The sequence below is a fragment of the Microtus oregoni genome, unplaced genomic scaffold (assembly GCF_018167655.1).
Source record: "Microtus oregoni isolate MIOR12 unplaced genomic scaffold, Mior012 000037F_ref0000500, whole genome shotgun sequence".
Taxonomy (NCBI): Eukaryota; Metazoa; Chordata; class Mammalia; order Rodentia; family Cricetidae; genus Microtus; species Microtus oregoni.
The window spans coordinates 25,041,199-25,056,252 of NW_024543096.1; the positions used below are offsets into that span (position 1 = coordinate 25,041,199).

Below are 15,054 nucleotides of genomic sequence, written 5' to 3' on the forward strand. Positions count from 1 at the left end.
CTGAGGCTGTGTCCTAGGAGGTTAGAAAGGGGGGTGTGGTTTCTGTCATTCACCACTGACCAGCCACACTTTGTTTCTCCCAAGGATCCTTCCAGAAACCACAGGGCCTACAGGTTGACAGCAGCGAAACTGGATCCTCCCATCATCCCTTTCATGCCCTTGCTCATTAAAGGTAATCTCAAGACACACCCAGGCCAGGCTGGAGGGAGCACTGGAGGGGTGAGGATGAAGGACAGACACCCTCTGGGAGGGTTGTCTGGCAGAAAGACACTGCCTGCCTTGATTCCCATTCCTGGGTCTAAGCGTCCTGAAAGGGTTGGGAGGTGGGAAGGCGGTGGTAGGAAACGCCTGTGATTTCTGAAGCCTTGTGAGTGAAAAAAAACGGTTTATGTTAGAGATTTTACTAACCTCAGGCAAAAGTGATTTGGAAAGTTAAACACCTAACATAAAAGAAACTATTATCAGCTTTTTCAACAGCAGTGTTATGCAAATCCGCCCGCATATGCTAATGGTGCTATTGTGCTTTCTTAGTGTGACATATTTCGGTTAGTGACTGGAATGTGGCTTTTATTTCTTTACAGATATGACATTTACTCATGAGGGGAACAAGACTTTCATTGACAATCTAGTAAACTTTGAAAAAATGGTAGGTGCCATATTATAACCTTAACCACAATGTTTTTTTTTTAAAATAAAATTTGCATTTGTACTAATCAGGCAAATAACGTCTGTGTGCGCTGCCATGTTACAAAGGTAGTTATACAGAAAGGAGTTTTGAAACATTTGGTTCCGATTGGCTCCCCCTTCTGCTGTCAGTACGCTTTTGTGGAGCTGAATGGTATTTGTGCCTTGGCTCTCAGCGGCAGCCGGCTTTTTATGCCCGCGTGTTTCCGTCCCTCCGATGCCTGTTGTTAAAATGCACGCATGTTCAAGAGTGACTTCTGGGTTTCTGGTTGTTTGGTGAGGTCTGTGCAGCTAGACCGCCCCAGGACGCCTTTGAAATGTTTCTCTGCCAAGGCTGACGGGAGTGCCTGTAGGGGAAAGGCAGCGCCCGCAGCTGAGCGGGTCTTTATTGCAGAGTATTAATCTAAGTGTGGATTGCTTAGTCTCATAAAGTTCACTCAAGTTCAGTGAGGGGACTTGGAGGCTCCGAGATCTCCATAACGACGGCAACGGCAACAACAACAACAATGAAATGTCAGTAACAAATGGGAAACTGGCCCTTGCCTAGTCCGTATTTCCCAGCCCCTTCTCCTCCGCCCCACCCCCACGCAGAGAAGAGGGAGTCTGGCGAAGGTGCCCTGCAGTTTGTGTCCTTACCCTCCGTGAAGCAATAAGGCCGGCCCTTGCCAGAGCCTTTCTTTAGCCGCACAGTCCGTGTCAATGGAACGCCACACTGTCTCCGAATCCCTGGGCTGCGTGTCGCCCGGAGGGACAGAGTGGTAGAGCTTCATTTCCCCAAGGGGTAAGCATTTGCCCAAGGTTGTTTTGCACTGTGAACACGGCCTGGGATTTGGAACTTGGGAGACATATGGGGGTCAGTACTCAGTTCCATCCTTGCATCCCTCATGATTTGTGTGAGTCTGTTTCCCCAACAAAAAAATGGGGCTTGTGCCTGCTTTAGCCACCTCTAGGCTGATAGACGGTAGATGACAGTGGTGCATGAGCCTTCCTGTATGTCAGAAAGTGCTGGAGAGGGCTTAGCAGAAACCTGTAATTCCAATTGTCTCTTGAAGTCAAGCTAGCGTGTATGTCTGTGGAAGAATTTGAAACACCCCACTGTATGCGGGCTAAGGCTCAGCCCTGCTCATATAAGCTTGTGATTAGGAAGCACAACTCAAGTCCACTGCCTTAGACTTTTGAGGAAGCAGACTATAAGCACACCCTCCTCAAAGACACTGCAGCATGGGCAAATAGTGATTCCTTGCTCACTTGTTAGCATAGAGAGCTAAACATTCCCCAGCCTTTCTGAGAAAGACAAATGCTTGTTTTTCCAAAGTGGACAGTTTAGCAAGTAGGAAAATGCCTCCTGAGTCACTTATACAGAACATTCTTAGATCAAGGAAAAGCTAAGCCAACCACTGGGTTATAAAATACAAGCAGAGATGTGAAGCCCAGCATTCCCTGGAGAATCGACTGACTTTAGGACTGCTAACATGAACAAGACGGGCCAGAGCAAGCAAGGTTGGCAGCACAAGCTGAGCCAGCCGTCTCCCAGGGAGGCCGAGAGTTGTCTCTGAGTTCCCAGAGCTGTGTCCTCTCCATAGCCTGCAGAAGGAAAGTCAAGATGACCCACGAGTAGGGCTCCTCATGTCCTGTACCTCAGATCCACAGCCATGAACTCCTCCCTGCTAGGCAGTAAGCAAAGAGGCCCTAACTGTTCTGCTCTCTGGGTGGCCATGTTTGTTCAACAGCCACTGATTAGTTAAGCTGGCATCACAGCTACAATGCCCAAGCCTAGATTAATGACGGGTTGGATGTCATTATTATAATTTAGAAGCACAGCTAAGTTTGTTTCTTTGCATGTCAAAGTCTTCAGTGAGCATAGCAGCTTTGCTCAGAGGAGCAGTTGATGCTCCTGGCTTCAACCCTCTTTTCATTTCACGTGGTCCATGATGGGACGCCATCACGCCCACATTCCAGTCGTGAAGAAGGGGACAGGGCTGGGGCAGGGCACGCTTGTTCCCATTAAAGCGGGGGAAGAAGCTGTACTGGTCACTTTCATCACCTTGTGGCTAGAAATGTCGTCACTTGAAAGGAAGGCTAGAAAACATAGCTCTTATTTGGGGTTTCTGTGTGTGCCTCATTAGAAATTAAAGAGGCTGTTGCTGTGAAAGAGAGGGAGGGAGAGGTTTGGCCAAGTGCCTTTAGTCCTCTATACCGGCAATTTTCTAAGTTTGATTTGATTTGATTTGACTTGATAAACTGTGTTACCAGATAGTTCGATTTTGGAAATGCCCTTCTGTGAGTTAGATGTTACCAGAAAATGAACTTCAAAATTGACTGATCAATGTGGTATTTGTCCATCAACACTGACCAATCAGTGTTGGTCCACTTCCCACTCTATCCTCCCCTCAGGCAGCCCACCCTCCCTCCAGGCACCACCCCATCCATCACTATTATAAATGGTTCCTCTTAAGTATCTTGGAGAAGGTTGCATCGTCTTTTCTCGATTCTTGTCAATCATCCATCAGCAAGGCCCAGGTGCAAGCAGGGTTGGCAGTCTGTGCACCTGTTGGGCTCTGTCCTCAGTGGGAACCCCTGACAGGGGCAGAAGACACCAGGGTAGCCAGGGACACCAATGCCTTTCGGTAGAGCTGCCCTCACAAGGGGACAGCAAGCCAGCATGCCAATGCTAAATTTTTGGTTTGTTTGTTTGTTTGTTTGTTTGTTTTGAGTGTCTTCCCCCTTGAGGTATGAATGAGGATTAGAGAATTTGTTGCATACTGCTTTTCAGGATCTGTGGGTATGAACAAAAGAGAATTCACACTCTGGTCCTAGTGCAAAAAAAGAAAAATTCTCAGGCATTCTTTCTTTGGGGGGAAACATAAAGGAGTATGTTTGAATAAAGCCCCTCATAGCTTTCTATGGCCTGTATGAATATTTATAAGGCTCGGAAGGTAGACTGGCTGTGGATTGGAGGATAAGCGCTGGCCTGCTGCCACTCTCCCTGGCTACAGAAAGCACACAGATAGGTACAGTTGCTGCAATACTGGAAGGCTGGTTCTATTTCAGACATAGCCATATTTAGGTATATTTATTTAAGAATAAGATTTGGAAGTAGTCATTTTTTTTTCTGGAATGAGAAGCCTAGAGGAAACTTCTAGACTTCTGGAAACATGAACAGAAGCTTATTAAGGAAGAGAGATGTTTTGAATCCTTTCAGCTGGGCATTTCTAGGCATTCCATTATATAATTAGCAACAGTGTGACTTCCAGCAGCAGTTGTGGAATGCTGGCTTTGTTACCTGCAGCAATGGAAAAGAGTCCTTAGGTAAAAATCTAAGCGTTCAAATTTGCCTGGTGCCCAAGACCTTCTCAATTCAAAGGAAATCTATAGGAATACTTTGGGGACTAACACACTTTATATAGACTTCACAGACTAAGACAAATGCAGATTTTCCAAAGAGAATGCTTCAAAGCAACAGAGCAGATGAGAGTGCCCAGGGAAAGGATTTCACTAGGTGGGGAAAACCTTACAGAGTAGTCCTTGTCCTTTAGAATATATGCTGTTGTAAAGATAAGATAAAAACACATGGAATACTAAAAATTAACAAGTTATTAAAGCAGGGGTCATGGTAGTAGTGAAGGACATGCACTAAAGAAGCAGCTGGGTTGAGAAGTTCCTGCAGCCATGTCAGCAGCAGAGAAAACCGCATTGCATACAGTCACATAAGAAGATCCAGCCATGCTAAGTACCCATCAGGCATCCTCTCAGACTTCAACTCTGAACAGAGCCCACATTGGCAAAGCTGTCCTTCTTTCTTTCTCTTCCAGCCTCGAGTCCTTTGTTCTAACTGCCGTCTTTGCCTGAGAGGTTTCTCTCCCCAGCTTTCAGGTATTGGGCTCCTTTCCATGGTTCAGGCTTGAACCCATGCCTCTTCTCTGAGTGGGCGCCCTTGACTCCCCATCTGCCTTTGCTCTCTCGCATCAAGCGCTCTGAGTGATTGCTCAGCCTTGAGAGTAGTTCTTACCGTCTGAGATGGTCATGCTTGCTCTTCTTCATCTGTCCGCCCCACTAGAAGGTGAGGGCTGTGGACCAGGGATCTTGTCTGTTTTGTCCTCTGCTGTTTCATGAGCCTCCATAAATGTGTCTAGTGTATTCTAAGTAGGCAAGAAATAATCATTAAATAGAAGAATGATAAAGAAGGACATTTGGAAAGGATTCTATGACAAAAAAAATGATAACCAAAAGCATTTTCTGTTTGTTAGAAACTGAGTTAGCAAGGGTGTCATGTTTTGCATTTCACGAACCTGAGAGTTGACTCAGGATGTCTTTCTCTTTCCCTTAGCTATCTGTTCCAGAATGGACATTATTCTTCCCCTCCCCCACCCCATGGCACTTTGTCCTTCAGGATCTTTCCGATCTCCTTCAGTGTGTGCAGAGATGCACACAACACTCCACATATGCCTGAGCTGTGATGTCCCATGGCCTTCCTATGTACAACAGACTGTGGATATTATATATGACAGATGTGTGTGTCTGTCACAAAGATCCACCCCTGGGGACAAAGTTTAGGCTTCTTCAGGAATGTATACAGCAAAGGCTGGTTGAGTTCTGGGAAGTTGGGCCTTACTGTGTGCATAACCAGTTGTTGCTACTATTGGCATAATCTTTGTAGAAGAGCGACTATATATTTCTGTACCTTCTTATTGGGGAAAATTGTGTCCTGAATACGGAGCAGTCTATTGTGTATAAATTTTATTAGTTATATATGCTAAGCATGGAAGAGCTGTAGGCAGCCTATCCTGGATAAGCACAGAGACGGAGAGATTCAAAGCAGGCTGGACAGAAATGTCAGAGGAAAAAAGAGAGCCAGGCAAGCAAGGAGAGCAGTGGTGCCGGCATTGGAGGGTCATGAGTTCAAGGCCGGCCTGGACTAGAGCAAGATCTTCTTTGAAAATCAAAATAAAGAGAATAAGAAGTATTGATATCTTAACTGTCAACAGAAGGAGAGGCAAAAACTGCTCCCACAGACACTTGCTAGAAGGGGCACTCTCAGGATGCTCCTAGCTGAGAAGCCAATGGCCTAAGGCCAGGGAGGCTGTAGCGGTGGTGTCTGAGCCTGTAGCAGGTGGTCTTGCCAGGAGGCCTGCAAGTCTGAGCTTGAACACTGGACACCTAAGCCTAAACCTTCTCAGCAACACCGGGAGTGGTGAGCTAGCTCGGGCAGAGCCAAGGGTCAGCAGGAAGAAGCTGGAAAGACTGGGAAGCATAGAGGCCTGGCAGATAAGCCCAGGTCCACACGGGTATGGAGAGATGAGTGATAAGACCTGGTTGGGCGACTCTTCTCCTGAAAGGCTAGCTGACAGGTCAGTAAATGGGTGAGACGGAGGCCTTGAGCAAGACACCTCCCACCCCACTGGATCCGAGGATAAATATCTACCTCAGAGCTTGAGGGACATTCGTGTCTGGCTTATCACCCCAGATGTGAAGCACAGGCACCGCTCGTCTCCATATTGCTCTCTTAGGCCCCGGGCAGCACATCTGTTTCTGCATCTGTCTTCAGCTGTAAAGAGAAATAAATACCTGGACGCGGCTACAGTCTTTCACACAGCACCACCGTTTGCCTTTGAGAGCTCTCAGCACATGCTCATCCTGGGGACAATTCCTCAGCCTCAACTGGGTCCATCTCTCAGCCCTGCATGGTGTAAACAAGCCCCAAAGGCCTGCACTTGGAACCAGAGAGTTATTTCAGGGGTTCTGATGAGGGCTTCCAGCCTGTCCACCCCACCAACGTGGAACATCTTCCAATGGAGGTGTTCTCACAACCACCCCAAATTACAAATCATTTTGGTGATGAGGCAATTGTTAATAGGAGTCGTAATCCTCAGCTTTGTTGGGATGGAGAAAGGTTTGATGTTCTGCTCTGGAGTAATCAAGCATCCCCCCCCTTGCCCCCCACATCTCCCCTCCCTGTACTACCCCCACCCCACCCTAGGCCTGGCCTTGTGGAGAGTTGCCTGGCCGGCTCCAGCCTGGCCAACCTGCTCTGGCAAAAACCTCCAAATCTAGGGTGTAATTTTTTTGCTTTCTGCCTGTGATGGGAATTGGATAACGAAACCCAGGTCTCTTGAACTTCAGTTTCAGCCAGCCTCAGTTGAGCGCAACCATGGATAATCTTGTCTGCCACCAAAGATGACACATGGAGCGAGGTCCTTTGAGACACAAAAGACAGAAAGACTAACTAGATAAGTTTTAGTGGAGATGAGTGTAAAATCCACCCTCTTGGTCCTCAAAATCGGCTGCACATGGCCAGAGCAGAGAGCTGAACCCGGGCAGCAGCCCAGTGAACCAGGCGGTGAGGTTTAGTTCTCCAACATCCAACAGATGTCAGCTACGTAATTTTATCCAAATTGTGACTTAGATGTATAACTGAGCCAGCTCAAGAAAAGGAGGAAAGCTTGTCTGCAGAGTGAGTTCCAGAATAACCAGGTTTGTTACACAGAGAAACACCCTGTCTCAGAAAAAAACAAGCAAACCTCCCCCCGCTTACACACACACACACACACACACACACAAAATGAATAAAACTGCTGAATAAAAAACTCTGGAAAATCAGGGTGTTTAGGTTGAATAAGGGAGACCAAGGAAAGGATTCTATGTGTTTGAGGAACTAACCTTTCTGCTAAGGTTCCAGAGCTCATTGACTGGAAAGAAGAAGGAGAAATACTTTTGACTCCAACCAGCAATGAACTTCTAGTTCAGAAATGGTTATAGATGAGAAGGTTGACTTTGGAGGTGGTGCGTTCGCACTGCTGGGTGTACTTGAACACCCGGAAGCCATGGCGTATAAGCAGACTATAGAAGGCGTTATGCACCTGGAATGCTGGGGGGGGGGGTGATTCCTGGAGTCTCAGTAGCATATTAAATATTGCACGTATCAATGGGTGCAAAGCAAAAGAGGTTGGAGCTAAAATATGTTAACCCCCCCCCCTTTTCAGCCCCCTGGAAAATTCTATAAGCACGGATTGGCCAGCAATGCTGGTGGCCTCACTTAACATCACGGAGTTCACACCATTAAACATTATTGTGTGGACCTCACGTGGAGAAAGAATGGACCTCCTTATAAAGCCCAATTTGGATTTTGAAGTTAAGCTGAAGTTATCTTGGCAATACAATTAAAAGGATACGTCAAAATTAAAACCATTGTGAAAATTAATCAAAGATTTGGAAGGGTAAAATGAACTTCGGGGCTAGAAATTACAGATTTGAACAATTGTTCTCACATTTTAAACTACATAATGAGCTAAAAAATTATGAAGCCTCAGAGGATAGCTATAAAGAGTAGACTAAAACTAAAGTCAGAATGAGGTGTTTTATCTTTCAAAACTAAAAAGCAGAACAATTACTCCCTACAAAATGGTATAGGAAGAGGTTTCTGACCTCTGCTAATTGTTTTATTATTCTTCAGAGGGGCATACTGGCAGCATTTCATGGAGTTTTCGGTAATTACACTCCATTCAATATCTGAAGAATTACAATAATTCTACATGGAATATACTTGTGCCCTTCCGATGCAGAGCCTTCAGAGGAGTGAAGAAACAGCTTAAAGTAAATTAGCAGGGAAATTATCATAGTTACTGTTTATTCTGGGGCTCCGTATACCAGGGGCTAATTATACATTGTATGCTACGTTTCCTTGGAGGTTCTGGTCGTTTGTTTCTCATGCCCATCAACAGTCTTGCTGGTCTTTAGCATCCTTTATGACAGTAAAGTTTGAGCAACTTTTCCGATGGCCTCTCTGTGTGGGAGAAAGCATCCCGCACAAACACGTGCTGCCTCCGCTTGCCAGAGCCCTGCAATGGAAGGGAACGGCAAGGGCACATTGTGATGCTCTTGTATACACATCTGTGGGCCTTGGCTCTTCCGTCATCGCCTCAAAGGCATCTTCTTGCACATTAGCAAAACCAAGGCCTGTGAGAGCGAAAAGTGGGGACTGGTTTACATAGCTCCTTGGAAATAGGGGGTTGCTTTACCCAGATGGAACCTTTCCAGTTGTCTGCTGAGAGAGCTATTCATCCACCGCTCTGCAGAGTTCCCTTCAGAATCTGAGAATCCAAGTCCAGTAGCAGGGACTTCCAAGCCAAGCTGCTGCTCAAGTAGCTTAAACAAACCCTGACATCTGGCTGAAGAATGGTGCTTAGGCCTCACCAGGGTTTTTCTGTGGGAGTCTGAGGTCTCGGTTCCTAGCCTTCATGGTAGAGGTGTCTATCCTTTTCTTCCACTTGCCCACCAAGTCTGGGGTCTCTCGTCTGCTCAGCAAGCACTTTCCCACTAGGCCCCATCCCCCAGCCCTTCTGCTTCCTTTGTGCCTGTATGCAACACACACACAAAATGCTCTTTTAAATTTTTATTGCAACCAAAGCCTTAAAGAAATTAAGATCTCTGACTGACAAAATTAACAAAGGCCAACTGAGTTTTGGTCCTGCTTAGAGAATGTTTAAGATGCAAATGGCGTGGGGAATAAGTCAGTGCAATGTAGAAGTGAAAACCAAAATCAAATATACATGCAGAGTATGACTTAACTTTTTTAATGAATTTGCGTGTTCATTTCTAAACTATTAGAAGGCTAGCCAGACAGTGGTGGCGCACACCTTTAATCCCAGGACTCGGTGGAAGTAGAGGGAAGTGGATCTCTGAGTTTGAGGCCAGCCTGGTCTACAGAGGGAGTTCCAGGACAGCCAGGGCTACACAGAGAAACCCTTTCTCAAGAAACCAAAACCATTTTTATTATTTTTTATTGTTTTCAGATATATGCCTGATACAAGCATATATACAAATACATATATATATTTATAAAATCAGAAGGAAATGCACCAGAATAAAAATGTGTTTGCCCCTTGAGTTTATAACCTACATGGTTTTACTTATTCTTACCATTTTGGTTTCCTACAATGTTTATATGGCAGTGTTATAAATATAAGGAGGTAAAAACAAAGAAGGAAGGGAAACAGAGTTCAGATTGAAACAGAAACTTTTTCTGGCACTGACAAGGGTCAGGAAGGCATAGTGAGCAGCAATAATCCCAAGCAGAATATTCGGACTTCCTGTTCCGTGTAATCTACCACCTCACTGCCTGCTAACTGGGAGAAACTTGAAAGCTAACCTCCTTCAGATCCTAGATAGTTTCAAAGGACGGGGGAAGCAGTTTCTCAGCATCAAAGTAGAGTGTCAGGTGCACTTTTACAACATGAGGCGCAGGCCCAGGGCAAGACAAAGAGCTGTGTCATGAAGCCATGAATATTCGTTACCTGCAAGCGCTTTGTACTAGGATGCCTCATTAACGTCACTCTGCAAGTTACATATCAACCAGGTGCCTTCCGAGGATCAACATGCCAGGGCATGCTGCTGTCTCCGGTGATACCAAGTGTTGTTGGAATAGCTAATGTTTTCCCCCTTGGCAGATCACACACTAAACTGACTGCCATTTCCCTTCTCTTCTTCCTCACAGCGCATGATCGCCAATACTGCCAGAACCGTACGGTACTACAGAAGCCAGCCCTTCAGTAAGTTCTGAGTTACGGCATGCTGCCGTGCATGTGGTTGCGATTAAGTCCTTTCTAATGAGACTTTCAAGACACCCTAGGAGTCTGGATAGCATTTGACTGTGTCAAATGGAATTTGGACCATGAAGCACACATGTGCCTTGGGTCTAAGAACTTTGTTTGGCTGTTATAAGATTAAGAAGATATAGTCACGTTGCTGTAACACAAGAAAATATGGGTCAGAATGCTCTTTCAGTGAGTGGGTTTGAAGGAGCTTCCTTTGCTCATGCCGATGTAGCTAGAACAGGTTGCAAAGGCCCGTGAAAGCCTGCCTCCCCGTGCCGCTCTTGATGTGACGCACTGCTCAGTGCCAAGGAACTTAGCAACCCTTGGAAAATCAGCACCATTGTTTATAAACTGAAGATAATTTATTGTCTCTCGAAAATGCATTAATGTTTATAACACATTGACAAAAAGTCCCATGGCAGAATTTTATATAACGTTTGTAGTGTTCCCAGGTATTCTTTTAAATGTTGGCCATATGTCATAAGTACCAGTGCTATGCTTTTGTAGGTATAAAATATTACTCTTAGCAGATGACTGTTTTAAACTGTTGGGACTTCAGTTTCCTCATCGTGCCAACTGGCCACACTAGGTTGGTGCTGCTGTCTTTGCTGGCCTAGGACCCGGGATAAGGTCTAGAGCTTTCCTCCCTCGGTCTGGTTTGGGAGAGAGCAGGTGAACCCTTTGAAGTTCGGTGCTAATGCCACTGTGTGAGTCATCTGAGAGGCTGGCATTTTAGCTCAACATGAGCCAATGGCACAGATAAGACAGCAGCCTACCTCACCATCCTCTCCAGCAGATCCTGTCCTAAGAGACTGACAGGTTCTTGTTTTAAAAATCACAGTGGTATGCTCTTTGTAGTGTGGCTCTGGCCCAAAGCCAGAGCTTGCTAACATAGAATGCCAGAGCCTCACACTTCATTTTTTTTTAAACGTTCAGGAGAAAGAAAGAAAGAAAGAAAGAAAGAAAGAAAGAAAGAAAGACAGACAATTAGAGAAAGTAATCTTGGCTTAGGAAGTGAGAAGGGCTTTAAAAAAGCTTAATTCATACAACCGTGCCCTCTCGTTCCTGAAAATGAGAACGGTCTTGCATGTTACCAACCCCTCGGCCTGGATCCTGCCAACGGTCAAGCACCTCACATCCTTCCCTATAGTGATTTACTCTGTGGGTGAGAGGTGGGACCATACATCGGCTGAGAGTGGGGAGAAGCAGTACCAGTTACAACAAACAGGCTTTACTAGCCAGAATCCACGTCCCTTCAGAAGATTCCAAAACATTCTCAAAATCACATTCAAAGTCCTGTGTGCTGGAGAGGGCTCAGAGCCTTTGGGAAGGATTCTCGGGGAGGTTCTAGAACCAAACAGGAGCCACAGAAGACTCAGCCTTGCTTCATCAGTCTCTTGGGCAGTAAATTCTACCTTCTTCCATATCTTTGAGAAAAGTGAGGGATTTTTCATGTTTTTGTTATAAATTTCCAGTGCATTTGTTGAACTTATCAGGAACTGCGGGTAAACAGCAGCTGCTCGTCGCTGAAGTCAACAATCTATAGATAAAGCTATAGGAATAGATTCATAAACATTGTGGGGATATATACAATGTAATTACAGTACATTGTACATGCAGAGTCTACTGCCAGTGGGAAGCGGAGGAAATTAAGCACAATGTGTTCTGTGGGTCGCTGTGGTATTATTTATATGTGATAATTATACTGATGAGTTTGTTCTTACAGCAAGCAGGGGCCTTTGTAGCTTGTCTCTGCGTCTGTGCTCAGACCTGCTTCACCCCTCCAACTCCTTAAGCAGATGGCGTTCTGATTGTCTTGTGGAGTTGTGGGTGGATCTAGCAGGAGCAACTGGACTTCAGAAAGCAGCATTGGGGTGGGAGGAGAGAACTCAGTCCAGAGTCCAGTTTCCAACTTGGCCACTCCTGCTGACTGCTAGAGAAAGGAATAGTTCCCCGGATCAGTCCCTGACCCATGGACTGCAGCAGAGGGTTGGGCTGTGTATAAACAGCCTATAGGGGCTCCATTTCAATTTGGGGAACTTTACAGGGGAAAAATTCAGACTCCTTGTTTCAAAAAGAATGAAAGGAAAAGGAAAGGAGGGATAAAAAGAAGAAACAGAGAAACACAGGGAAGACCCGGCTGGTCTGGACACATTCCTATGTGGTGGCTGCATTCAGGAGCCACCAGGTAGCCGCTTCCCAAGGTTCTGTGTTTCCAGTTTTCCACTCTGCTTTTGAATCTGGCCTTCTTCATTCTAATAAATAATGTGTGTAGGAACTATGGGTGTTAGATTTCCTTGGAGTCCTGGTTTGAATAAAATCCATTTACCTTTTTGATAGCCCAGGTGCTCACATGGATAGATCAAAATAGATCAGAGCAAGTCACATCAGAGAAGAAAGCTGTACTAGAAGTCATCAATTAGCCAGAAGGTGGCCTGTCCCAAGTCTGGACCGTGCCCAGGGGCATACAGTGAAGTGCTGCTGTGTGTGCGTGCAAGCTCAGGGGGCCCACGAGGCCTGATGCCCACGGGCTCGCTTCAATGCGGTCCAGGTGTTAAGTATTCTTGGGAGTTACTAATGAAACTGTATCTTTGACATTGGTCCTCATCCGGATCAAAGGAGGTGGAGACAGGGTGTGAGACACAGAGGTGAGCTAGGAAGGGAAAACAATTCTCATCTGCCACCAGGGCCATCAGACAGATGCTTCCCTTTTTATTTGGTACCCTTTTTAATTTTTTTTTCCCGGTGTGCAATGCAAAAGAAAATGATCAAAAGAGATGGTTCCAGGGAAGAAAGGAAAACTGGAGGGTAGGAGGGAGCAGAGGGACCAACCAAGTCGAAGCAGTTCTGTGGATGTGGTGCGTGGCCAGGTCTTGGCGGAACCCAGGGAATCTGTGATGAATGTGGTCAGCCAGCATCTCACATGCAGATAGTAGGCAACGCCAACTCTGCCTGCTCTTCTTTTAACAGATCCCGACGCCGCTCAAGCTAATAAAAACCATCAGGATGTCCGGAGTTATGTACGGCAATTAAACGTGATTGACAACCAGAGAACTTTATCACAGATGTCACACAGATTAGAGCCTCGCAGGCCATAGGCACGCGAAGGGCTCTGAGCGGTGTTCTGTCTCCGGTCCACAATCTCTCCAAAACGCCCTGTGTGCGTGCCACTACTGACTGTGTTGTCACTAGAGAATTCTCCAGAATGAGCAGGGACACATCCCGAGACCCCCTCAGGGCCACACCCAGCTTTCCGAGCATCCCACACGAGAGGAAGAGATTGGACCTGTGTGACGCTGACCTGCCGTAGCTTAGGGGTCATCCGTTATAGTCACCCTTCTTCATTTCCAGCCATGCCATCATCAGGCTCACACGAAGAAACGCGATTGCTGAGGAATGCCAAGCCCCTGACATCCCCTTCCAGGCTGCGGTAGGAGACTGTGCCTGGTGGGTTTGACTTAGATACATTGATGATGATATAATTGAATGTTTTTTTTTTTCCACTTAGCACCTTGATTTGAGGCATGGGGTCTGGGGAGGGTGTGGAGGAACCATAAAAGTCCAAATTATAGGTCGTATTCCTCCATCTTCATAATCTTACCTCTGAAGGACTAGAACCCACACCACAATACAATGAAGCATCATGGCTATTTGGTCTGTAATTTCCGAATGATACTATAGAAAATATGTTTACATTGTAAATTGTAACTCTTACAAATTTACAAATCAGGATCGCGTATGTAATAACTGCTAAGAAACACTGAGGCTCTTAATATCGTCGGCATTAAGAGGGAGAACAGCATCCAGAAGAGCACAATATTCACAAAACGTTTTTCAAAATTGAGATATTTTCCTGGGCATTAAAAACCTTTCCTCTACAAATTTATTGTTACTGATGAAAAAAACCGTATTTTCTGGACTTAAATGTTACTACAAAAAATCTTAATTTTCAGCAATTGTTTTGCACTTTCAGATAGATTGTAAATAGGTCGTGCAATCAATGGTATAGAGTTATTTATTCGCTACATGATAGACATTGTGCCAAATGATTCCTTTTTATTTATTTTATTTAGTATGAAATTTTGGAATACATTTTTTCCTGTTTTCACAATTAGACTACATTTAATGTGTAGGCATTGTCTGTACATATCTCTTCTGTAAATAACAGCCAGTATCTTCATTAAATACCCTTGACAAGACATAGCTGTGTTGTCATTTTCTTGGATACAGGAAGTCTCACTTTCAAGTATGGTGGGTGCTGGATTTTTTTTTTTTTACCATTTATTTATTTATTTTTGTGCATGTACTGAGGACAGAACTCAGGGCCTTGTACATGCTAAGTTCACACTCAGCCTGAACTTGGTTTTTGTTGCTGTTGTTTACTTGAAACAAAATCATACAATAATCCTTCCAGTGAGTATGCTCATGATGTTGTAAAAACCAGTATCACTGTCTGACATCATACTGTCACCTTGCAGAAGGGACAGTCGTTAGCATTCTTTTCTCATTTCTCCTCCCAACCCCAGGCAACCCTAATCTACCTTCCGTCGATAAGAGCTCGCTCTGAACCTCCGCTAATTGGAATCACGCGATACAAGCCTTTGGTGTCTGGCTCCTTTCATTTAACATAATGCCTTTGTGATTGTTTCACATTACAGCTTGGGTCAGTCGTGCGTTCCTTTCCGCGGCTGGTCAATACGTGTTGTATGGGTCAGCCTCATTTTGTTCACCCTTTCATCACCCTTTGGCCTTCAGAGATGCTGCTGGCGGGAAGAGGCTC

At 45.4% G+C, this 15,054-nt stretch overlaps 1 protein-coding gene across 2 annotated transcripts in view; it reads left to right on the plus strand.

The window, feature by feature from the left end:
- Rapgef4 (Rap guanine nucleotide exchange factor 4) overlaps positions 1–14,471 on the plus strand; it is a 258,897-nt gene extending 244,426 nt beyond the window's left edge. For both annotated transcript variants that reach the window (XM_041631492.1, XM_041631493.1), the window contains 4 exons: positions 85–172; positions 582–646; positions 10,175–10,229; positions 13,245–14,471. In XM_041631492.1, the coding sequence (XP_041487426.1) occupies positions 85–172; positions 582–646; positions 10,175–10,229; positions 13,245–13,372 (336 nt within the window). In that variant the 3' untranslated portion in view covers positions 13,373–14,471. The remainder of the gene's footprint in view (positions 1–84; positions 173–581; positions 647–10,174; positions 10,230–13,244) is intronic.
- The last annotated feature ends 583 nt before the right edge of the window (positions 14,472–15,054 follow it).